The 24,937-nt window shown below is 38.8% G+C and overlaps 1 protein-coding gene across 8 annotated transcripts in view; it reads left to right on the top strand.

The window, feature by feature from the left end:
• Positions 1 to 24,937, top strand: part of MID1 (midline 1) — a 249,004-nt gene that overhangs the window by 212,511 nt on the left and 11,556 nt on the right. For all 8 annotated transcript variants that reach the window (XM_068920754.1, XM_068920773.1, XM_009683677.2 and 5 more), the window contains 4 exons: positions 4,124 to 4,231; positions 8,694 to 8,842; positions 12,536 to 12,663; positions 20,096 to 20,239. In XM_068920754.1, coding sequence (XP_068776855.1) covers positions 4,124 to 4,231; positions 8,694 to 8,842; positions 12,536 to 12,663; positions 20,096 to 20,239 — 529 coding nt within the window. The remainder of the gene's footprint in view (positions 1 to 4,123; positions 4,232 to 8,693; positions 8,843 to 12,535; positions 12,664 to 20,095; positions 20,240 to 24,937) is intronic.

Genomic DNA, 24,937 nt, shown 5'->3' on the forward strand with positions numbered 1-24,937 from the left:
ATTCCTTGAGGCTCAGCCAGCAGTCCCTATCTATCTGTCTGGAAAAATCTGGAAAGATTCCTGGAAACACGCCCTGGAAAGGGCTGTTTGAGGTCATCAGATATTACAGAAATATAAATAAATTCCCAATAAAAACAAAATGTCTAGAATCAGTCCTTTTCTGTTTGCTTGGTGGTAGAAAATGCCATTATTTTGCTAATTTGTAGCAAGGCCTGTGGTTAGTTTTAAAATAGTTTTGTGGTGCGGAAGAGCAGGTTTTTAAAATGATATCAACAAAGTACCAAGCTTTAGGTTGACAATGTGTCTGGCCACACGTTGTTATGAACTATTTTGATGCCAGAACTAAGTGCATTGATGTCAGTGAAATTTTCAACAGAAAGTCCCAAGTCCCAAGTCCCAAGTCCAGCATCAACTCTTAGGCAATGGAAATCTCAGATTAAACAAGAGACATTCATCTTAGATGTAGAAAGCCCAGACTGAAGTCTGTTCACTGCGCAGTTCAGAGCCTCCCACAACCAAAGTGAGTGACACAGTCTCCAGACTTTTCTAATACAGCTCTCAGTCTCTTTTAATGAATTCTTTGGAAAGAGGCATTGTTTTTAATGTGGAAAAATATAGAACATAAAACCTCAAGTATTTTCACTCACATTCCTTGGCCAGCCCCAGCTGGAAGTTATTGTTAAGGTTGCTGTTCATCAAAGGACTTGAGCAGAAGGCAAAGTCTTATTCTGGTATTTCTGTAACACCTGTATAGCAGGGTCCTGCTTCATGCCTGTGGCACTTTGGTTTGACTCCTCAGAAATATACAGGTAAATAATATTCAATGTTAATCTCACAAATAGCCCCTACAGGGCCATTGCTAATGTGTTGAACCTAAATTTAGGGGTATGCTTAATTATAAAGTTATTACTGAATCAGAGGTCTTGTAGGCTCAAAATCTGACTAAGGAGTACTTTAACTTGAGAAAAGCCCCCAGAATTAAATGATATTTTTAATACTAAGCTCAGGCATATCAAATAATTTTGGAATATTCTTTCTACTTTTAATGAACTCATGAAAGCTATGAAATTGAAATGTCTTCACATAAAGTTTATAAAAGAATGTACTTTTCAGATTTCAAAGAAAAAGACAAGTCTGCAGTCAACGTGTAAGATATCCGAAGGTTTTAGCAAGCATTTTGGTTTCCTTTGTCTAGAGTTTTTGAAATTAAAATTTTAGTTGCTACTTTATTTTCAAACCAAACTGAGCACTAAATGCAACATTGTTGATTTAACCCTCCTGTAACTCTCTGTGATGTGACAATTACTCCCCAAATTAATTTGATCCGCTAGAATAAATGAATCCACGATATAAATGGTGATAGAAGTAACACTCTGAGTGGAAACTAGTCAAAAGTCCTACGAAGCACTACAGTAATGAAGTGCCAAATTCAACTCTATTGTAAGTTGGCCTCACTATCAACATGAAAAGAATTGCGCTCATTTATAGTGAATGTGATTGATTGTTGCTCTAGACTGCATCAAATTGGAATTCCCCGTTCCTTAATGGGATTTAAATCCACTAGTAAAACAGGAGTCAGAGGCAGGGGAAATTTGTGCATTGAGAAGCTTGTTGAAAACAGCCCTGCAGAGATCCATGCCAAAATACAGTGAGTAAGGGGGAAGTGTAATGCAGCTGGGGCAATGGGATGGTGAGAAGAGGTGGACCAGGAGGGACAGTCTTCAGAGAACCCAATTTTCGTCCCTTCTATAAGCCTGATGTGTTGATTGACTAGTTCTTCTAGGTCCCCTCAGCACTCGGACAGGCGCTACCAGAGACTTTGGGTCCGAGTTGCTCCATGTGCTGTCCTCCCTTACGGACCATGTCGGGAAGCCTGGCAGAGTAAATAGCTAACCGAGGCAGATAAACAGCTGCACCTAAAGCTGCATGGTGGGAGACCTTTCTACATCTTCACCTACTGTGCGCAGAGCTCTGCAGCACCCTCAGTACCACCTGACCCCTTCCAGGAACAAATACATTTTCTCTCTATAATCCTGATACCTTTATTAATATTTAAGCCTATGAAATATGTGATTAAACTTTAATTTTATGAAGGCTTGAGAAGGATAATCCAAAACCTTAATGAAAGCAAGGCTTTGTAAACAAGCCCCCTTTTTCCCTGGAGGGTGCAATGTATTTCACATAAGATGGATATTTGTAAAATTGGCCTTGGCCCAAATTTAGATATTTAAGCGTTTGCTTAATCTTAATGAGCTCCGTAATGTGCTTACAGGTAAATGCATGTTTAAGCATATTGCTGGAAGGAAAAGTAGAAGGCTGAGGCAGATCAAGGGGTTCATCTAGCTGAAAATAACCAAGGGGGAAAAAAAGGTTATTTTTCACAGGGAACTGTTCCCTGTTCTGGTTCACTAGTAGCTCTGCCAGCACAATGGAAAAGGTGACCTGGCTCTAGGAGTAATTGGCTAGGTCTGAGGACTTCTTTACACCTCTGAGCAAAGTGGGTATGGAAACGCAGCTCTAAAATCACTCCTTTTACTTTTCCTTATTCTAGACATGATTGGAACTTTTTGCCTTTGTCTCTCTGCACATGCATAAAAGTTATGCCCGCTACTGCTGGTGGGGAAGTTCATTTTTCCTGTCATACAGAATGTTGACCTTTCATTGAAAAATTCAGTCTCCCCTAGAAACAAAACATTTTCAACTGGGAACCAAAACTTTTCTATTTTAAGTTTTATTATGTTTTGACAAAAAGTCAACATTTTCCATAGAAAGCTAATATTCTTTGTCAGTTTTTTCTTGCACTGAAAAACAGTTTCAGCAGCTGATATACTGTAGATATGTACATAAGCACAGCTATTGTTTTCTAACTGATTCATTGCTGAGGAAAAATAATAATAATAAAAGATGACATTCAAACACACATGACTTGGCAATGTCACTTGAATCTTTGCTAACTTGATCTTTTAGAAACCTCTGTGTGGACACTGACAACAAAAAACAATAAGCGTTCAATTCAGCAAACTGAATATTAGGAATTGTTATGAAAGGTATCACAACAAAATAGAGAACGTATCGTGCCACTGTATAAATCCCTAGTTCATTTGCAGCTTGAATGCTTAGTACAGTTCTATTCTCCATATCAGAAAGGAGATAGCAGATCTGGCAAAGTCTCAGAGAAGAAAAACAAGGATGATCAAAGGTATGGCAAAGCTTTCATACAAGGAATAACTGAATCATGTGAGATTTTTCTGTGGGGCAAATAAGCCCTACAAACAGTGATAGAACAGTGAGCAATAAAATCAGAAGTGGCACAAACACTGTGGATAGGCATCAGTAATTCACTGTCCTTTCAGGTAAGAGAATGTGGAGTCGTTAAATGCAGCTAGCAGGAGGCAGGTTCAAATACACCTACAGGAGACAGTTGTTGACGCAACTGCAAGTTAGGCCGTGGTGCTCATTGCTGTAGGATGGTGGGGATGCTGAAAGTTTACAGGGGCTGAAGTAGGAACTGAGTAAGTTCACAGAAGAGAGCTCTTCTGAGGGTTACTGAATATGTAGAAGTTATGTCTGATTCAGGAAGACTCTGAGATGCAAATGATCAGAGGTTGAGAAAATATCCATGGGAATGATCATACGTGCTTGGCCTTTCAGCATGCATTGCTAGCAGATGCTGGCACTAGCAGCTATCAGAGACAAGATACTGCACTAGATGAACTGTCTAATGCAGTACTCATGTTCTTATATGCATTAGTATTCGCTTCGGTCCTATGCAAGGTTTGAATCCATCACATGTTAAACGCCTCTTGAAAAGCTTTCACTTCTCTCTCATGTCAGCTGTAACTGGCATCACTCAAACCTCGCAGGACCAGACTTTTCTCACTTGAGTTAGAAATGGCCGTAAGTATCTGTTTCCTAGTCTTACCTCTTACAAAGGACACAAACAAAATACTCGGTAACCAGTGTTTCACAAAATCCAAGACAGGAGGAGCCAAACAACATATAAATTATACACAGAATAAAGAAAGCCAAAATCCATATTTTAAAAATTCCAACTTTTAAATTAGAAAAATGAAAAGGAAAATAACTTTAAAAGATTTGCTAATAAAAAAGGTTTGCTTTGTAGGTAAACGCATCCCGCCAAGAAACAAAGCTGATGGAAGAATGTGACCAGCTCATTGAAATAATTCAACAAAGGCGACAAATAATTGGAACTAAAATCAAAGAAGGAAAGGTAAGAGCTTTTCTACTTTAGGTCACAAGTAGGTCAACAGTGCTTCCACATGCTTACAACTTTTTGACTTTAGGTGTTATTAATACAAATTTGTAAGAGTCCTGATATACTGCTGTGCCACTACTTCTTTCAGATAAGAAGGAGTAAAATCTGTCAACACAGAGTCTTGGGCAAGGTGCTCTGGGTGACCCTGCTTGGGTGGGGTGGCGGGACTAGATGATCTCCAGAGGACCTTTCCATCCTTTCCAACCTCAGCCATTCTGTGATTCTGTGATTTTGTGGTAGGCTGAAAGTCACCACTTTGTTGAGCATTTCTCTTTCAATATGCGATTTTGATTAAGGACAAACACTGAACTGATTTTACCATCAGTAGCTGTTAATAAAATGATGACTAATTAATGCTTCCTTCACTCTGTTAGATGTTTGACAGCACTTCCCCAAAGTAAGTTTTCATTATGCCACAGCATTTGCTGTTGTGGCTGGCAATTATTTACATGAATAAATTAGTCTAGATACTTTAATTTTTTATTAAAATACTCATAGAAAATAATTTTACATGAAGAATGTATTTCAGTTGTCTTTTTGGGAATAGGAAATCTAACTTTTTAATAGAAAAAAATATATGCAAAAACATACAGTAAATGAAATGAAGTATACATTTCTAATTACTGAGGAGTAATGACTGTTAATGAAAAATGTAATGGGCAGGAAAAAACCCTGATATTCATTCAAATTTAAACCCATTGAGCTAGCTGCCTGTTAACTCAGAAACATATTAAAGTTAAATTAGCGTTCTTATTTACTTGGTACATGTTGTTTACTCTTTAACTGCTAAAATAACTAAGTCAAATATAAACTCTTCTTATGTAGGAAAAGCTCGGGAAAGGAAAGTCAAGAGCAGTTTAAATGGCTCATTCAGTTGTCAAGGTATTCCAATTAACTTGAAATAAAAAGCCTGTAGGCAAGGACTGACTTAAACATGTTTGAAACTACAGCTTCTGTATATTATATGACAGAATCAAAATATAGTTCTATTCAAAATGTAAAAGATGTCTCCAAAATGTCTTCTGCATTATTGTTCCTACTCTGTTTCTCTATTCAGTTAGACCAACTGCACTTCCAACGAAGGAGAAAATTTTCCATTAATTTGGATCTGTGCTATATACATAGGTTGCTTTTAATGAATTCATTGGTTACTAAGCTGTATTCTAAAGTCTGTCACAGCATGCAGGATTTAGAATATGATTGACTCTAACTTTATGTGATTATTGCTAGTATCAGAATCTTTCCCCATTCTTTGTTCAGCAACAAAAAATTGATACCAAAAGAGGCTATGCTAAGCTCTGAAATACCTTGCCCCAAAGTGTTGTGGACGTTAAAAGATTTCATGGGTTGGAAATACAGTTAGATTAATTCATGGAATAAAACAGACTGAATAAAAATTAGAAAAATGAATAAAAATCATACAAAAATACATCCCACAATACCACTTCAGGCTCAGGACGTCTTTGAGCAACAGACTGCTGCTGGCTAAGGAGGTGCTCTGAGAAAGTGTAATTCCTCTATCCGATGCCTCCACATCTCACCTCTACAGCTGGTCATTTGCTCTTAAGATAGGAATCAGGCCAGTCCTTTCTAAGCAAGTATGTAAATGCTGTAACAACTACAGTTCAGGCATTTTTCATACACATCATGAAAACTTGCTAAGCATTACTCAGGGAGCTCCTTCTTTGTATTGGCCAGCAAATCTAAAGAGCCACAGGAAATTCAGCCCAGTGTGCCTTCTTAGTGTGCTCTCCATAGTCTTTCTGCAAGATAGAGCATGGCAAATTTGTCTATAGGGCTATGGTTATGGCTGCAGAGCTGGAAACAGTCCAGTTCTAGCTAATGGCTGCAAGGCTGCAGATTCAGTGCGGTGCAGCTCCACTCATAATGTCACCTATCAATACCTATAAAAACTTACAGAACATTTAACGAGAAAAAAAAATATATCGAACAGATAGGATAAATTTAGTGCAGAGGCCATTCCTGCCACTAAGGGAGGGGACACTTCTCCTTTTCAAATTTATCATCAGTTGCGTTCCTGAAGAAGATACATAAAAAATCAAGCAACCAAAAAACTAAGTTCACATGTAGAGCCCACAAACTACGAGATGCTCTCTAATTGCTAAAAGTTCACAAGGTAACATTTATTTCAGTTCATTGTTTGGTTGGTTAATTAATGGCAAAATAAAGGGATGAGTTAGTTGTTATTGCAATGAACCTTCCCCTGCTTAGACTGATGTAAGCCAAAGTATGATGTCTGCATACATACACATTTAGAGAGAACATCTTGTTCCCCACTTTCCAGTGTCTAATGTGTATTCCAGTACAAGTACACTGTTAAACAATTTGTTCTAAACACACTTCACAATGTGTTTGTGAAAAATTAGTACCTGGCCACTATTCCTTCACTGACATGAGTACTTCAATTGTTGAGTCTTTCCCAAGGTGATCATACAGCCTAGTCTTTAACAGCATAAACATGAGGCAGCAGCATAGGAAAGCCAGCAGCATTCTGGGCTGAATGAACACAAGTGTAGCCAGTAAATAAAAGGAGGTGATTGTCCCCCTCTACGTGGCACTCGGTAGACCACTCATTAAAGTACTGTGTCCAATTTTTGGGCCCCTCAGTGCAGGAAAGACAAACGAGCAAGCTCAGTGGAGAGCCCCCAGTGCAATTGGGGCTGGAGTACTTGCCCTGTGAGGAGAGGCCAAGGGAGCTGGGCTTGCTCAGCCTTAGGAAGGGGTGGCTTTGGGGGCACTGAAGAGCCCCCACTGGCGCCTACGAGGGGTCGTCATGGAGACGAAGCTGGGCTCCTCACCGTGGTATGTGGCAGGAGGGAGAGAGACAACAGGTACAAGTTGCAACAAGAGAAGTTCAGGCTGGAGATCGGGGGGAAAAAGTAAGTTTTCTGTCAAGCTTGTTAAGCACGGAAGCGGTTGCCCAGAGAGGCTGGGGAACCTGAGCAGCCCGGTGTGACCTCAGAGCTGGCCCTGTTTGGAGCAGGAAGTTGGACTAGAGACCTGCTGAGGTCTGCCTCTGCCTTAATGTTTGTGTGAGTCTATGATTTTGCAAGAACAGATTCCTTGATAGGTTATGCTCCTTACAAATTTTACTGGAAGGTTATTATGGGATGCTTTCTTCAAAGACCATATTTCAAAAGAATCTTCATTAGAATATTCCACAGCACAGCAAATGTGGCATGACATTAGTTCGCCTGAGAAGCTGATCAGATCGTTAGCATTATCAAAATCTTCATGCTTTCCCAGCATTTTTCTTTTTATTATTTCAATCTTTAAAAGAAATACAAAAGTTACAGGACACTCATCCCTTGGTCAGTATTTTCCTTTTAAAAGTTTTCCAAAAAATTAGTTTTTCTACTGTTTTCTGGCGTTGTATAGGTGCAACATGATACCCTCCTCTCCGCTTAGGATGCAAAACTCCTGTCACAAGTATATCTGAAATTAAACTCAGCAACTTCAAAGTTTGTGCCTTAATTACTGAGATGGGGAATGTTATCTTGATTATAAATTTGGATCTTTCTGCCAATCCACTTAGTTGTTAGTTACCTCATTTTATATGTAATTGGGTCTTAACGTTTTTCTGAATTATAGATTTATTTAATTTCCTTCCTTTTTCTTACTCCTGTTCAAACTATGAGGTAGTGGTGATCCTGATGTGATAAAAATGGGAAGGAGTCACAGAGCTTTCAGGAACCAAAAGTTTTGCTAGCCAACATTGTCTTTAAGTGGCGGATGGACTGTGCCCCTCCCTAGCCTTTCAGCTAGTGATTGCAGTCACATCTAATGTGTTTATCTCCAGCACATGTGCTTGCAGTAATAATAATCAGGTCTTCAGTGCTGCTGTGCTTTTCTCCAGTTAAAAACATCCAACAAGAAAACACCATGCCTGACTAGAAGCAGATAATGAAAAGGGCAAATATATGTTGTTAGTGGAAGAGAACAAGTTTTTTTGTCAATATTTATTTTCAGATGACTTTTATGAAAATCACCTCTGTAATGAGTAAAAAGTAGGTAATCCGTGAGCTGCTTTTTAACAGATCTCATCACCTCAGGGAAATGGTTATCTAAATAGCCTTTAGTTATCATGTAAGCAGAAAGTGCCAGGAAATGACGTTTCTTCTGCAGGAAAATAGGCCAGCTGTGCTTGTTTTGGCTCTCCTCTGCTGTTTTCCGTGTGGAAAATGTTGAAGCAGAAAGGCTGTGCTTGTCCCTTTTAAAAAAATGTTATGTGGCTAGTGGAAGGAGCTCACCATGCAGCTAGCATGAAAGCAGCTCTTGTCAGGAAAGGCATTCATCCTAGCTCCCCCTTTGCATGACAGCTCTGCCTCGGAAGTGTAAATGTGATCATGATTTGTGACCTTAGAGATGTGACCAGTTTCTTATGTTTCCATTCAAGGTGGTGAGATTGAGAAAACTGGCTCAGCAGATTGCAAACTGCAAACAGTGCATTGAACGCTCGACGTCCCTCATCTCTCAGGCCGAACAGTCACTGAAGGAGAATGATCATGCTCGCTTCCTGCAAACTGCTAAAAACATCACTGAAAGGTAAAGAAGAGTTTCCCCTTGGTAAACGAAGGTCCTAAATTTAAGGCAGATGGTTTGTCGTAATTATAGTAATGTCTTGTCGCATCAAGATGTGCTTAAAGAGGGGGGAATGAATTGCTGCATTTCAGAGTAACACTGCTTGGTACTGCACTGGAATGGGAATGGCCTTAGCAAAATGCTAAATGTTCCTTTGAAAAAGGATGAGTAAAACTGGGTGTGAACTAAGACTTAGAACAATAATAGCATCCACAAATTAAGGAGGTAGCACAGATATCAATAGATACCAAGCAGAGGTCTGGCACTAGGCACACTAAATAGAGAGGTGCCTGGAGATGGCAATTCCTGCTCTATGGAAAAGTCTGAGATTGAGAATCGGATCAGGCAGTGCAGTCCCTCGTTGAAGTTTGCAGTGATCCTACCTGACCTGTATTCCTTGTGGAATAGCAAGTAGCAAGGTAAGGAAATGTGTGACTTTGGGAAGCTGCAATGCACATCTCTGTGGTAGCCCACTCAGGGCTGAGAGTTTGAAAGCCTGGGTGTCTAGAAGCTATGGCAGTTGCTATGCTGAATCCCTGCATGCAGGAAATTTCTACAGCTTCCAGGATCCTAGCTCCTTTTTGGCTTTCCAGATATATTGAGGACCCAAAGATATGGGAGGAACCCCTTCCAGGAGACTGGGCTGTCAGAAAATCTGCTGGTGTTCAATGCAACATTGTAAATATTGAAATACTATCACTGAATTTCAGCAGTATTTTCTGATGAAAAAACGTTCTGCTAGAACTGTCAGCTGTTTAAGCCATCAGATTGAGAAACAAAAGAAGGATGTGTCCTTGACAACGAACAGAAAAACTATTAAAAAGTATCTTCATTCATTCAGCTGTTTTTTTTCAGTTCTGGGTTCACGTTATGTCTTGACATCGTCTAGCCTAATTTGGCCTAATCCAAGTCATGACATTCCGGCTCTTATTATTTTATTTTTTAACTCTGTCACTTCCTCTGGAGCATTGTATGCAGATTCCTGGAACATCAGGCTTCACCAAAGCTATTTTAATCAATTTCTACATAAGCCAGCAATACTGGGATACTGGTTACAGGTCTGGAGAGTTGAAACTTTGCTGAATAATTAAAAAAAAAAAAAAGAAAAAAGAAAAAAGGGAGAGAGAAAAGCCAAGCTTGTTCACTGCAGGAGATTAAATTTGATCTTCACACTGTTGGACGGACCTTGGTTTGTATTCTGTCACCAAGCTGGACTACGATACTTCTTTTTCCAAGCTGAAGCTGATAGTAAAACTACCACAGAATATATAATCTCAAATAAGAAAAATGCTCTAGCTGAGATTCTGGCCTTTTTTCCCATATTCTATGGAATAAACAGTAGAGCACAAACCTTTGAAGGTCAAAGCCTTTTAACTGAATACCAGAGAATGTTCAGGGAAATTCCATTTTGAACTTGTAAACATGAATAGTTGCCTTATAAATACAGTCACAAGAGCGGCACTCAGAGAACAGAAATAAGACTAGCTGACATATGTATCCAATCAAATCTAATTCTTGGCTATTGTAGATTACTATTTGTAATGAGATGGCTGTGAACGCCCTGCAAACCAGGGAATTATTTCAAGTGACTAAAACTGAGTAGAATGACACAAAAGTGCTTGCAAACAAATTGAAAATGGAAAAAGAGACTAAATTTGATTAGTAAATTATTCCCCACGAGTAGCGGTCTTAGCTCTCTTGCGGTTAGTTACGTTTTGTTTGCTTCTAGACTGCTCATGCAACACTTTCACCCGGGCCTCAGCTCCAGCAGCTAAAGCAGTCCCCCAAAATTATGCTCGTTCCATTTCTTCATGCACACATTTCAAAGTAATTGCAGGATAATATTCTCCATTGTAAGCACAACTATATACAGCGAAGACATTACACACATTACAATGACTTAGGTCATGGATTTTTCACTGAGGGTGAAATGTATTTATGCTAGAAAAATCCTTACCAATCAAATACAGCATCAGATAGAGCAGGCAGAAGTATAAGAGGAAATTCAGTCCTCTGAACCTAGTCATTACATTGTCTTTGAAGCTGCAGACCACTAACATCACCAGGAATGGACTTCAATATGCTTAGTCACAGGGCACCCTTTACATAGCCCCAGACAATAGCCCCAAAGAGCCTGATGATATGGTCTTCTTCATAATTAATATGTGCTCTGTGGAGGCATTCAGAGAAGCTCTTCTGCTTAGATTCTTGCTTGTTGATTTCCTGGCAAGGCTGTTGTTGAATTTTAGAGGTATATATAAGCTTGAGTTGGCCCTAATACATGGCCTACAAGAAATGTGTGCCTTCTGTACTAGATAAAAAAACATGATGGTGTGACTTCGTATGAACCATGGCAAAAACAGCAAGAAAAAAAAGGAGTGAAAGTGCTCAGGGAGTTTTTCTTGTTAAGCACAGGGCAAAAGTCAGTTCATTTATCCTCTCTAAAAACATCATCTCTAATAACATCTACTTTGGACTTAATCCTCTAGCCAGAGTTGCAAGAGGAACAGTGCTGAAAACTGTATAACAAGAATTATTGACTAGGAAACTTTCTCAGCTCAGTTTTAGTGGTAATGATGTGTAATGTGGTAATGATGACCTGTGCAAGTCATTTATCTTTTCTAATTGTATTGTCCTAAAATACAACAGGAGAAATACATGAAAACTTGGTAAGAATGTGGCCGGGAACCTTTTGAGCCAGGTCTACAGTGAAGTAGTCTAGTTTGGGGAACTTTTAATTGAAGCGATCAAAATATTTTGATCAGACATGTCATGAATGACAGATGGGTGACATACATTGTGTGCATGACTGTGTATTTACCTTGAAACTGAAACAATTAACAAATTTCTGTTGTATAAGGAACATCTCTTTGCTTAAAAAGACCTGAATTCTCTCCTGAACTTTCTACAAATATATTCAGTATCCAGCTATCCAGTAAGATGTATCTTGAGCTATCAGGCTGAAAGGTCCCCAAAATACATCTTGATTGCAGTTTTCCTGTAAAAGCTTGTGTCTTTATATTGGTATGTTGGACAGACTAAAAGTGGGTGTAGCTTTTGAAATGAGCAAGGCAAGAAAACTTCAGTTTTGAAGGAAAGGTAACCATGCACACATGCTTTACAGGGCAAAGACTTTCAAAATAAACTGTGTTGATGTTTATTTGTTTTATTCCCGCTCCCCTGTGCTTAACAGCTGAGGAGGTGTGGCGAGCTGCGCCAAGCCCTTGAGATAGAGGTGTGAAGGAGTGCCTGGAACAAGAAATGACGTGGAGAAACAAGGGGTGGGAGAGACACAGCATCTGTCAGGGTTGCTTAAAACACAAATGAAAGTAATATTTATGCCACTTTGATTCAGTGGGTGAGCAGAAGGAACAATTGAAAGCCTACTGAGGCTTAATATTTTGTTAAAAAATTATCTAACTCTACATACTAAGTAAAAACTAGGTAATAATGGATTTTTACTGGAGTCATCGCTTTCAAAAAAAAAAAAAGTGACAGAAGAACCTCCTAACTTAACCCATATAAACGAAATACTTATATAAGTGTTTTTTGTCAAGCTTTTTGACATGCAGTTGATAATGACGATTAGGTCTTGCCTTGATGTAAAAGCTACTGTGCACTTCGGGTGTGCTAAAAGATTTTTTCTTTTCGTTATAGGGTTTCCATGGCGACTGCATCCTCCCAGGTTCTAATTCCTGAAATTAATCTCAATGATACTTTTGATACTTTCGCACTTGACTTTACCAGAGAGAAGAAATTGTTGGAATGCCTTGATTATCTTACAGGTACTTTTCTTTTCAAAATGCTCAAGTTCCTCATAAAACATTAGTTATAGGATTTTCTTCCTTGCCCTCATTTTTACTCCTGATCCTGAACACGTAATGCCAAGTAGCCCCAGAATACCTTACCCATGTAAGGGTGCCTTACCCATTAGGTGCTACAGGGCACAACTGGGATGTACTCCCTGTCTCCTGTCCTCACACCACTTCCCACCAGGGTATGGGCAAATGGGAGGGGAAAACAGTTAAAAGCCTTGGATCATTTATCCTCCCTGCCTGGTGGAGTGGCCGCCACAGGGACATGAACATGAAAGGAGGAACAGCTTGAGCTCAGTGTGCAAGGGCCCAGATTGCTTCCCCTGGGCAGAGGAGGGAGAGCAGGTGCCAAATCCTGTGTCCTTGGGTCAGGTGCTCCACATGTCACACCTGGGGCTGCCTCAGAGCTGTGGGAGATTGCAGCCTGGCAGGTGTCCCATAAGCAACCAGAAGCTGTTAAATCAGCATTAAGGGCTCAGCAAAGAAAGAAGTCTTCTTAGATCAGTGCATGCGGATACTGCCTATTTCCCCCACCTCCCTGCATTCACGGCTAGAGAGTGTACAGTGTGCTCTCCGCTAGGGTGAGGGTTTGGTTCTCCATGGAGCAAAGCTCCCACTCACTTAGCAGAGCATTTGGCCTAAAGAAGCCTGCAGGATTAGATCCTTACTCAAGGTCTGAGTAATGTATGATCTTGGAGTATGTAATGACTGACAAAGAGAAACAAATTACTGTAATTAAGAGTGTTTTGATTTCAATGCCAGAATTAGAACAATTCACTGCAGTTTTATTGAAAACAGAAAAGACAGGGAGTAAGTTTTCATTTTGCTGGGTCTCTAAGCATCCACTGCTAACAGTGAGAATTTGCATTGAAGGACACAATGCACTGTTAGAAAATTGCTTAAAAACGTCATCCGCACCCGTTCTCTTAGCTCAGTTTGCAGGAGATGTGCCTGTGGTATTTCAGAAGAATGTGAGAAGCCAGAGCCTCTGCACTGCCAGCAGTTGGATCCTTTGCCATGGCAGAGGACTAGTTTCTGGCTTTTCTGTACGGGAGCAAATGAATACTGGAAGGAGCAAGGCTGTATGCAGAGGGCAGCACCACCCTCGCCTTATACAGCTGTGGGTTTTTTTTAGCATATCTGAATTAGGGATTTTATCTGCAAGAAATGTTCGTATCACTGTGTAACTGGAGAATGCAATTAATGTTTAACACATACCCAAGTAAATAATATACAGTAATACCGTGGTGTGAGTCACTTGCTCCTTTTTATATGGCACCAGTGAAATGTTATCCTACCAGTAAAATGAATCCTACTTTCCACAAATTCTCCTGGAATTCTGCCTCCATATTGAGCGTTCACCCCAAAACTGTAACATAAAACCTAAAAAGCCAAGGAAATGAAAGGGAGGAGTAACAAAAAGCCAGACTTACTTGCCCTGACTTAGAAATCTAAATGTAAAATAATCACCCTCAACTTCCTTTACAGTCAAAGAAGAGGAATAACTGCCTCAATTTAAGGCATGTACCTCAGGTCAAATGATGCAATTTTGGAAGTGCCTATTTCTCCCTGTTGGCTCTAAAGAGAGTCTAGAATGACTCATTCACATTTTGATAATGGTGATTTAGATCTTTAAAGCTAAATGAGGTAAATTCCATCTAACAATCTTTTCCCCTCACCCTAGTCTTCACCCCTTTGCACATCACATGTCAACATTATCAGCCTGATTGCTAGGCACTGCAGAAAATGAAGAGCATTTCTGTCCCAAAATGAAGGGCACTTTTGCCACAAGGTCCAATGACATGAAGATCCTTTCTGTGGTCCATCATGCCTGCTATGTCACTTACACATTTCCTCCTCAGCCTTCTTCCTACCTCATTCTCAGTCTTGAAAAATTACTCACAATTCAATCTAAGGGAATTTTCAAGCAGTTCCTAACATACCATTTTTGTCTTTGCCTTTGATGGCGAGTGAAAAACAGTTTTAGCCAGCTCCAACTCTATCAGATGTAGTATTCTTCTTCACATTAATAAATAGTATATGGCTGCAATGACAAAATCCGAACCACGTATCCAAATTATCTGAGCATAAAAATGAACCTATCCAGACTGGTAAAATATATTTTTTTACATATTTTTAAGTATGTATATGCATATGTGTATATGTATAATCCCAAGAGTCAAATACACTTAATTATTCTCTATTGTTATTCAGAAACTATGGATGATAATTTATTTTACCCCTTTCAGATTCATGAGTGGAATCTTCAAAGCTCTTACTCTGAAAATTGTGTGATAGAGTCAATTGGGATTTACTTTTGTCATGTTTGACAGAAGACCATTTGTAACTCCTACTGATACACCTGTGCTGCCAAATAAATGAAGAAGCCTGCATTGTATCTGTCATCTGTACTGCTTCTGAACAAAATGTCAAAGCTCGAATTCCAGCCTCATCCTCGTGGCCATCAGTTGCCTTCAAAACAATTGACCAAAGTTTCTTCTCCTTTGGTCCTTTAGCCCCCTCCCCCCGCCCCATCTTCTGTGTGGCTCATTGAAGTTTGCATCTTCCTTTCTTCCCTCTATAGATTATCTCTAGACTCTTTCATCCACAAATATAAATTTAACTACTTTATCTTTGTGCTGATGGTTTATGTATTTATCTGTCCAAATGAAAATCTGGTGTCCAAATGAAAATCTGTGATGTCTCTTTGAAAGTTTCTAGCCAGACACTGAGATGTCAAGCTCAATATAGTAAAACAATACTCTTAACCTTCCTCTGTCCATTTCTTCCTGCATGTCTATTTTCTTTTGAAAGCTTTCTTAACTTACCAGTTGCTAAAGCCTATCATCTAGATCTCATCTTGTACCTAAACCTGTATCTAGCTAGACCCAGACAGTGCCTGCAACGGACACATGCTTTCTGCACAATATTAAAGACTCTTTTGATCCATTGTGCTTCAAAAAGTCCAGTCCTAAGTCTTGCTAATTTGAATCTCAACTGTAGCAATATCTATTCTTTGACCTTGCAGTTTGCCTTTCTTAAGAAATCCCTTCTGAAACAAAGATATATTTTCCCCATTCGTCACTTTAGCTGTGACTGCACTTAATAAGTATGTATCACCTGGCATATGCCAACAGTTTCTTCACATCAGAATAACTTCACTCCAGAAACCCTTCACAACCTACCTTTATTCCACTCTTGCTGTCAGTGTTAAGAGATCAGAGCCCACCTCCAGCCAGCCTAATATCATGCTTTGAGTGTAATCTCTTCTCTTTCAGTTGTATTTTAGAAAGGTCTGGTCTACCTAAAGAGTATGTCTACATGCCTGTATGACCAAGCCCTTGATGCCAAGCTTATGCATGACATGCTGCTAGCACATCAAATGTGTATCCACATCTAATGTAGCTTAAGTTCCTCCATACTGTTTCAGTCTGGTGTCATACTGGGGAGCCAGTAATTAATGGAGAGAGGTTCAGAGCAGCTTTCTTGTCTCCCTCATATTCATAGCTGACAACTGAACATTGCTAGCAACATTAGGTCAAAGTGATGGCTTGCACCTTCCTCTTTTACTTAGGATTGAAAACAGTAAGAAATCCTTACAAATTCAATCATTCATCCCAGCAGGGAGGTGGAAGGCAAACAAATAAAAGGAAGTTGAAGTATTGTGAGCCAATTTATTTGAGGTTGCACTGAAAGGAACTAGAAACAGTCCCCCAGGAGGCACTGTACCCATGCTGGGACCCATCAATGAGAGGTGGAAGCTGCTTAAGCTGCCTCTTAGGTCAATGGACCAGAGGAGTGCTTTCAGTCTGCTTCAGGGCAAAGCCATGCAAATGACATTGAATGGAAGGTAACTTTTCGACTTTGCCCTGAAAAGGAGTAGGTATGCTCACCAAGTCAGTTATTTCCGGGAGGAAATTTAAGAAACTGCTTTTCAAATATTACTTAGTGCCTTTCAGGCACTTCAGATGTGGTTCCGGACTATGTACATGTGTCTGCTCTGTTTTGAGTCAAAGTCATAGAAAAAAACTAAAACAGCCTTCAGCAGTGATTTTAACTCTTGTCAGAGAGTGTTGATTCATGAATTCAGGTGAAGGAAAGTCGAAGTGACTGAGGCAGTTACCTTGCACAGGTCTTTGCCCTGGTTCTCTTAAGGAGATGCCACTCCATGACCAAGGAGAGCTACTGTCATTGGGAAGAACTTTCTTAAACAGCTACAGTTTTCATTGCACCTTGCTAAAGTCACCTGGCAAGGATTCTAGGTTCCCTCACTGCTCAAGTCTGTAAATTTTGGTATTTCAGGAGCTACTTCATTTTTTTTCAGCTTTTCTTGACATTGGGTGACAGTTTGTGGACAGGAGGCAGAAAACAGCCAAGGGTATTAACAGCATCCGCTGTCCAACTTCAGTCTTGTTACGGCCGTGAGTCAGTACTGTGGCCTCACCCTGAAACAGACTGGAAGTGCTCATGGTCAGTCACTGCATCTCCACCAGGGAACAGGACCGAAGGGTGGGGTATGAGGCTTTATGTCTTACAGCATTAGATATGCAGCGCTAGGACGGTTCTCTCTGCTGCTTTGCTTGACTGTGTTGGACTTCATCTTCCTGGGCAGTGACTGAGCACATCACGTGCCGAGGCCACGCAGGGGAAGGTGCTGGTGCAGCCTTGAGATCAGCCTGTAATCTCTGTAGCTTTTGTCTTGTGGCATCTGAGCTCTGTAGCAGTACCTATAACTGTGATGATGAAGATAACTGATTAAGGTCAATCTTTTTAGTTGCTTATGGAATTACACTCTACAAAGGACTATGTCATGTGGAATAATAATTTTTGCAGTCAGACTTCTGCATTATTTTGAAAGTCTTGAGAAACCATTCACAGAGAAACTTGCCTGTCTGTCTGCAGGAGAAGCAGGTATATTTTGTTTTATTCTGAGTGGTTTATGACATGAATATTGCTGAAGAACTGAGTTTCATGAGGTATAGTCTGAGGTGGGTGTAGGTTAAATACAAGTGCAAGGGAGAAGATGTCCTTCTTAGGTTGTTCTTGTTGCATGAGGGCCTATAAATCTCCAGTCTTGTGCAAGGTCTGCCAGGTGTGCAAACAAAGAGAGAATTTAAGCTGTCATTTTCAAAGGAGTTGAAGGGACTTAGATGCTACTGAAAGGTAGCCATGGTTTAATGAACTTATGGTTCATTAAACATTCAGTAGTTGTTGCTTTTCATTAAATTATTATTTATTGTCTGTGTTGCAGTAGGGACAAGTACATTTCTCAGGTATAGCGTTTCATTCTGTTAGGTGCATAAGAAAATTGAAGAAGGCTTTGGTTGTGTATTATCACAGAAAAATTGGATCCACTTGCATATTTGTAATTAATTTTCTTTCAAATTTTTTTTGCATTTGAAGGAGAGGCAAAATATGAAAATGAAGCCTCAGCTATAAGAAACCTTAAAAAATAGCTAAGGTAGATTATCATGCTAGAAACCTGTTTGAAGCATAGCTAATAGAAGGAATGCTATCTTATATGGCTCTCACAACGGCCTCAGTCAGTACACACCATCTAAAACACTGTGCTAAATTTTTCAGAAGATTGTTGGGGTTTTTTTTTTCTTTGTGTTTATATTCCCCTCCTGGGATGACTGTTCTTATTTTAGTTCTTTTCTATCTCTCTTTATTAATATCCATCTATCCCAAGGGTTGCTCTGCTGAGGGAAAAAAAGGCACTGGTAGGCTTCTGCGCTACAGTATTTAGAGCAGCACAAATCATGGTCATATCATAAAACACATTTGAACGTTTCCTTATGCCTCGTGGTTGAAAAAGGCTGCTTGAAAATGCATCTGCATTTTAATCCTTGGGAACGTACATCATTAGAACAGGAATATGAACTATACAAATTCTTAATGTGAAAATAAAATAGTTGTTTCATAAAAATAAGTTGTTTTAGAAGAAAAGGTGGAATTCCTTCAGAGAGTTTTTTTTGCTGTTTTTTGAGGCCATTATTTATGGCTCACAAAAGTTAGAGAACTGACAGCAAAAATACCCACTCAGAGTTGTCTTCCTTTTCCTTTAATTCAGGCATAATTTGGTTGTTTTGACTGGAATTTCCTCCCTCCTCGCTCTGCGATAGCTGGGAGGAATAGTATTAAGCACGAGTATTGTTTTCGTACATGGTGGTGGCATGCAGGGACAACAATTAGGAAAGGGTTGCCCCACTGAGATAAGCATGCAGCACGGCCCCAACCAGACTTTCAAAGAGAATTGCCCAGGCATAGAAGCCAGGAGGACAGGCTCCTTTAGGCTCTGTCCGCAGTCTACCTGTTGCATGAGGGCTTGGTTAATGAGAAAATGGAACACTTTTGGTTTAGGGCAACAATCTACATTAACACATAGGTAAAGAAGGTTGCTAAATTAAAATAATACACTTTCACATAAGGTGAATAGTCAGCACCATTAACTGCTCTTAGGTGTTTGGTTTGGTAGAAAATGCAAGGAAGGAAAGTTCATACCTAAGAAGTTTGCTTCAAGTTGCAGTTCTTTAAATAGGTCTTTAAAACAAACCTATGTGTTTTATATGCAAGAACAATCTGTATCTTGCTGCACAGAGAGACTGTGGTGATCCTATTTGTCGATTTAAAAAAGGAAACAGAGGGACAACTTTTTGTTAAAATGTTTAGGTTGTTTTCTAGAATCACTTAATTAGCAACGGTGTTGAAGTTCAGGTTGTAATAGTCATAAAAACATGATATAATAATAATGCCTGGTCTAAGACTGAAAGAGTTGTATAACCAGTAGAAATTATATGTATGTATATTAAGTAGGCTAGTTAGGAAATGAATAAAAAGGAACTTGGAGAGAAGACAAATTAAGCATGAAAGCATGACTATTTGAGTGATATCCCAAAGCGATATTTTTTAATTATCACATCGCTAAACTTATTCCCATCTCTGTTAAGATAGTCAAGGCAAATGCTGCTTTGAAGTCAACAGTAAAGAGTGTTGACTTTCCCTCTTGATATATGCATCAATGAAACTGATAATTTTAGCGTGGTGGTCAGAAACAAATGTAGCAAAAGTAACCTGTCAATTGAGTGCTCTCAATCACAGTTTAATGTGACCACCAGCGCATCACTCGCACTGGAGGCATCTGAAGCTAAAGCTACTGTATTACAAGATATTTTCAATATCTGGAGCTTCTAGATGATTGTATTTGATAGTAAAAATTCCTCAGCAATGATTTATTGACAATTTCAGTTACCACTGGAATGAGCAAAAAGTTGTCCAGAGATCTGTTTGACAGTATGGTTATAAATTCACACCTCAGATGCATCCCTTAATCTCAGGTGAGAAGAGAAATATCTTACTGATTGGTTCAGTAAGCCTCCTCTTTGTTCTCAATATCTCGCAGCTCCCAATCCTCCCACCATTCGAGAAGAGCTCTGTACAGCTTCTTATGATACGATTACTGTCCACTGGACATCGGATGATGAGTTCAGTGTGGTCTCTTACGAGTTGCAGTACACAATCTTCACTGGACAAGCCAACGTTGTTAGTAAGTATAAACTATCTTATTTCTGGTTCTATTTGCTGATGGTTCCTCTGCAAAACAAGTTGCTTTAAATATAAATGTACTCATATATCAAGAACAAAATGAAAAAAATATTTTCTAGAAAGTTTATAGCCAACTATCTGTTTTTTAAATCCAAAATAATAATAATTTCAAAGGATCTTAAAATTTAAAATTAATCCAGATAAAATGTCTTGTATGTTTTCTGGGAGTAATATGTAATGAGAGCTTTCTAAGACTGAAACCAGTGCCTATTCTCAATGGTACAAATTCTGTCCATGTTAGCAGGATTTGTGTCTTGCGACATAAGGCCCTTATTGTAACCCCAGGGATGAAGACCTCAATTGCATTGGCAAGGCTAGCCAGGCACTTAGGAGCCTATGTCTAGCTGGCCATTAGGTAGAACTGAAACCTCACTGTCCTTTAGGTACTCTTGACAACGGAACCTATATCAGAAATACAGATTGAGTCCTTCTTACTTATTTGCACTATCTGCAAGGCCACAGAGCGTAGGTGTCTATTAGTATATCAAAGGCTAAGGGAGCAAACATCAGTGGAAAAAGGATTAATATTGCAACTTTGACTTGTAATGACATGAACTAGCATTGTTTGATATTTCTTGTTGTAGCACATTTGTATTAAATACACCCTCTGTTTTGAATCTGTCACTTTCCTGAATGAACAAATTTACTGATTATTCCTTATATTGTTCTTTTGTTAAACAGCTGTTTCTCTGAGAAAACAGTATTGTCTAATCTTTGACTAAGAAGTTAATACTTCTGGGTTCTGGGTATAATGATCGTTGACTAACTATGTCTTTTGAAGAAGTCATTTAATTTCTTCCTGTTTTGGTTCCCCATATGTTAATGGAAACATTTTATGTGCAGTTGTTGTATGAAGCTTAAGGAGTTTGAAATTAATCAAATTAAACAAAAGGAGGAGTTTCTTCAGTCAACATGTATCTAAAGTGTGGCACTCGTTGCCACAGAGGATTGTTGAGTAAAAGTTTGATGGATTCAAGAGATAACTGGACAGATCATGAAAGAAAAATCCATTGAGAACAGTGAAATGCCAAGACTTCCTCATGGCTCAGGAAGTCTCAGAGCTGTAAACTCTTGGAGCTGGGGAGAGTATATTGATTAATGATCATTACATGCTTTCCTTGTTCTTAAACACCTTCATAGGCACTTGCTTTTGTCCACCCTCAGATACCCCAGTCACTTGTTGAAGTAGATAGGCTTAGTTCTGACCTAATCCAGCAGTGATTTTGTTCTTATGAAATACTTCAAGATGCTTTGATGAAAGTCAGTGCTGTGGACATGTTAACATACTTTGTATCAGTGGAAAAATGGCATGGTCTATGCAGAGTCTCAGTACTGAACCAAACTCTTGCACTGACTCCTCTGTTACTTACCTCAGCTTCTCCATCAGTAAACTGGAGGTAGCCCTCCAAGCCATCTCGAAGGACAGCTGAGGAGTCATGTGCTGGTATTTTGGCACATTTAAGTAGCATACTATGACTGTATTATGATGCAGGATAACTGAAAAATAAGCATCCTAGACCACTTAAAATTTGATGAGCATTTTTTTTTTTTGAAGCATCCATTTAGTATCTTACTCAGCAGCCTAATTTTGGATGACATACTCTAAAATTTGAGGCTGGTCACTAGAAAGACCAAGTAAACCCTTTACGTGAGAAGGCATGCTGTAGTTAGGATGGGTCAGGTATTGGCACGCTGTATGAACTGCAGAAGGATGTGCCATTTCCACACCTTTGTGATATGAGGTTTTGCTCTTTGCTTACTAGTGAATAAATAAATAGACATTTCCTTTTGAGGCTGTATTGTAAGTTTCCCATGTGGAGGTGAAGCTTTGATCTGCAAAACAGTTCAATTTCTTTAGAAATGCAATATGGTAATTTTGAGGGGCATAGCATGAAGTGCTCAGTGTGTTATCTGAACTTTAATTCTATCATTGATGCTTTGCAAAAATGCTGTCATTAAAAGATTGAAGAGAAAAGAAGTCTCAAATGAAAACTCTTAGAAATTCTATTTATAAAATGTTCTTAAAAGCTGAAATGAAAATAGACCTGATTTTCCTGCAACATATCAAGCCGGTGCATGCCACACCACTTCTACATCACTGTGACTCCACTGACTTCACTGGTATCTCCTATTTTATCCTAATACAACATAAGAACTAGCTTAATTGTTCTTTTCAGAGTACAGCTTGTATCCAAATAGCCTGGCAACTGTTAGTTTCAATTTCATTAAAATCTACGATGCTAATCCAAATTAAAAATATATGTGTGTGTGTATGTGTGTGTATGTATATGTATGAACATATATATGTATATATGAGAGGTTTTTCTAAATGTTGTAAAGCTTTCCTTATCTCTGTATTTAATGTGGAGTTATGTACCTCTAAGGGAGGTATTTCTGTCAGTTCTAATAGATCTGCTATAGATTTGCCCAGATTTCTTACATACAAGGTTCTCCTAGTTTGTTCCGTCTTCCATAGGTACTAAAGATTTGCCCAGTGACACCCTGATTTTACTCAGGAAGTTTCTTCTCTTTGTTGAGTTCTATGCTTTATCATGTAGGAGGGTTTAATTTCCCTGCTGTTGTAGATACCTTTACAAGATTATCCCTAGAACACTGGAGTGTTAACCTCTTGAAGTGTACTATAATAGTGTGATATAACGCAGAGAGATGTTTTCACTGTAAGTTACTGCATTGCGTTGCAGCCTTCACATTTGGATGGACTGAAACTAGGTGACGTTTTTAAATTCTCTTTTAATGCGACAGAGCTTGGATGACCGTGAATTTCCTTCTATTTACGGTATTTGCATTCTGTTGCACATAATTTTGTTTTCTCTGTTTCTGTCACATCCCCCAAAGTTGCTGCTGGTTGTGTGGATTACCTGTAACAGAAAATGTAAATAGACTTAGAGATCTTCTTTCAATTCTGTGTTTTTGTAGCTATGATTTAGTGACAAGGGAGCAGCTAGAGCACTGTGTTACAACAGTAAGCTTCTTTCCCCTGAGACAGTGGGAATCACTTTGCATACATACCCACCTACTGTGCTAATGGAGGTTGTTAGTTTGGAATCCATTTCTTAAAACCACATAGCCAGATTGACTGTGCTTTCTAGTCTTTGGTACGTTTCCCCCATTAGAAGCATATATCATTCAGGGATTGCTATGAATTCAGTAACAAAAACAAGCAATACTATGTTTTTCTAATGTATTTTCTATCCAACATAATCAACTATATTCTCTTTTTATTAACTGAAAAATTGGAGAGTTAAAAGTTTGATGGAAAATGTCCAGCTAGCGTATTTCATTTTGAATCCTATTTCATACAGGAAAGATTATTTCCAAATGTGGCCAAACTGCTTGGCTACCATGTGCTTGGCAGCACTGTTTTGTGCATAAGAGCAATACAGAACTTTAAATTAGGCAGGCTTTTACTGAAGCAGTTGCTCCCGGAGCTGTACCATTCATATATTTGCATTTCTGAGATGCAGCTAATCACTGCAATCTGAATAGTGTAAGAGCTTTTAAAATGACTTTGTCACGAGCCAGCTAATGTGCACTATAATTACATTATCCTCTTTTAGTAAATTTTCATGTATTTATTGAGTTTATATGTATTTTTTGAAATCATTAAATTGCTGGAGTGTGCTTCAGCAAGGTTAAAATTTAAACGCTCAGCTTCTTACTAGCTACAATGCAAGATATCTTTGTGAAAAAAAGCAGTAAATAATTCTCTCATGGTAATTGGGATTTAGGTTGATTACATCAGCTAAATATTAAAATTCACTGTATTAAGGATACAGTGTACTTTCAGAACCTTCCCTGAGTTACTGGGTTACTGTTCCTATGAGAAAGGATAAAATTTTGTAGAAGGGTTTAAGAAAATTAAGAGCCCAAGCTTCCCTGAAAAACAGTGGGTTTATGAATCACCAATGAGCTGTGGAAAATTCTAGCTATTGTTCTTCCAATAAGATTTAATTTATTAAAAACGGGTGTCTTATAGTCTTCAGAGTGCTACTGAGGTTTTTCATGAGTATCTTCCAGTGGCACAAAAGTAAGTGCAGGATAAAATCAAGAAAACTTCTAAGGTTCAGAAAATGTAAAAAGAGTGCCTTTCTAAAAAAAATAAAGCAAATGCTATGTGTTTTGCAGAAATACTGCATATATTATTTTCATTCATGTGGGAATGCAGAGTGGGGATGGCGAGAGCTATATATCTGTCAACTTCACCTACTGTTTTTGTTCTACCAGGTTGAATTGGTAATAATTTATTGAAAGAAAGCATTTAAAATAATTAAAATGCTCAAGAGATTAAATAACCTTCCCATGACTTACGTGCTCCTCTTTTAGTTTTTGAAAAGGGATATTTTATTAAAATCAAACAGTGTGAATTTTAGGAGGATTTGCACCTTGAGATTTTTCCCATCTGGTTTTTAAAGTGCATCAACAGCCAACACCAGGGAAATAGCTTTACAAATTATTACCTCCAGATTCTGAGAAACTTGTTTTGAAAACTCACACATCCTGTGTGGACATCACTCTGCTCACTGCACCATTCCAGGATGTAATTTAAATTCTCAACATTTTTGTAGGCTACAGTTTTAAAATACATTGTTTTATCACCTGCAGGACCCTATAAAAAGCC

The sequence above is a fragment of the Struthio camelus genome, chromosome 1 (assembly GCF_040807025.1).
Source record: "Struthio camelus isolate bStrCam1 chromosome 1, bStrCam1.hap1, whole genome shotgun sequence".
Classification (NCBI taxonomy): Eukaryota; Metazoa; Chordata; class Aves; order Struthioniformes; family Struthionidae; genus Struthio; species Struthio camelus.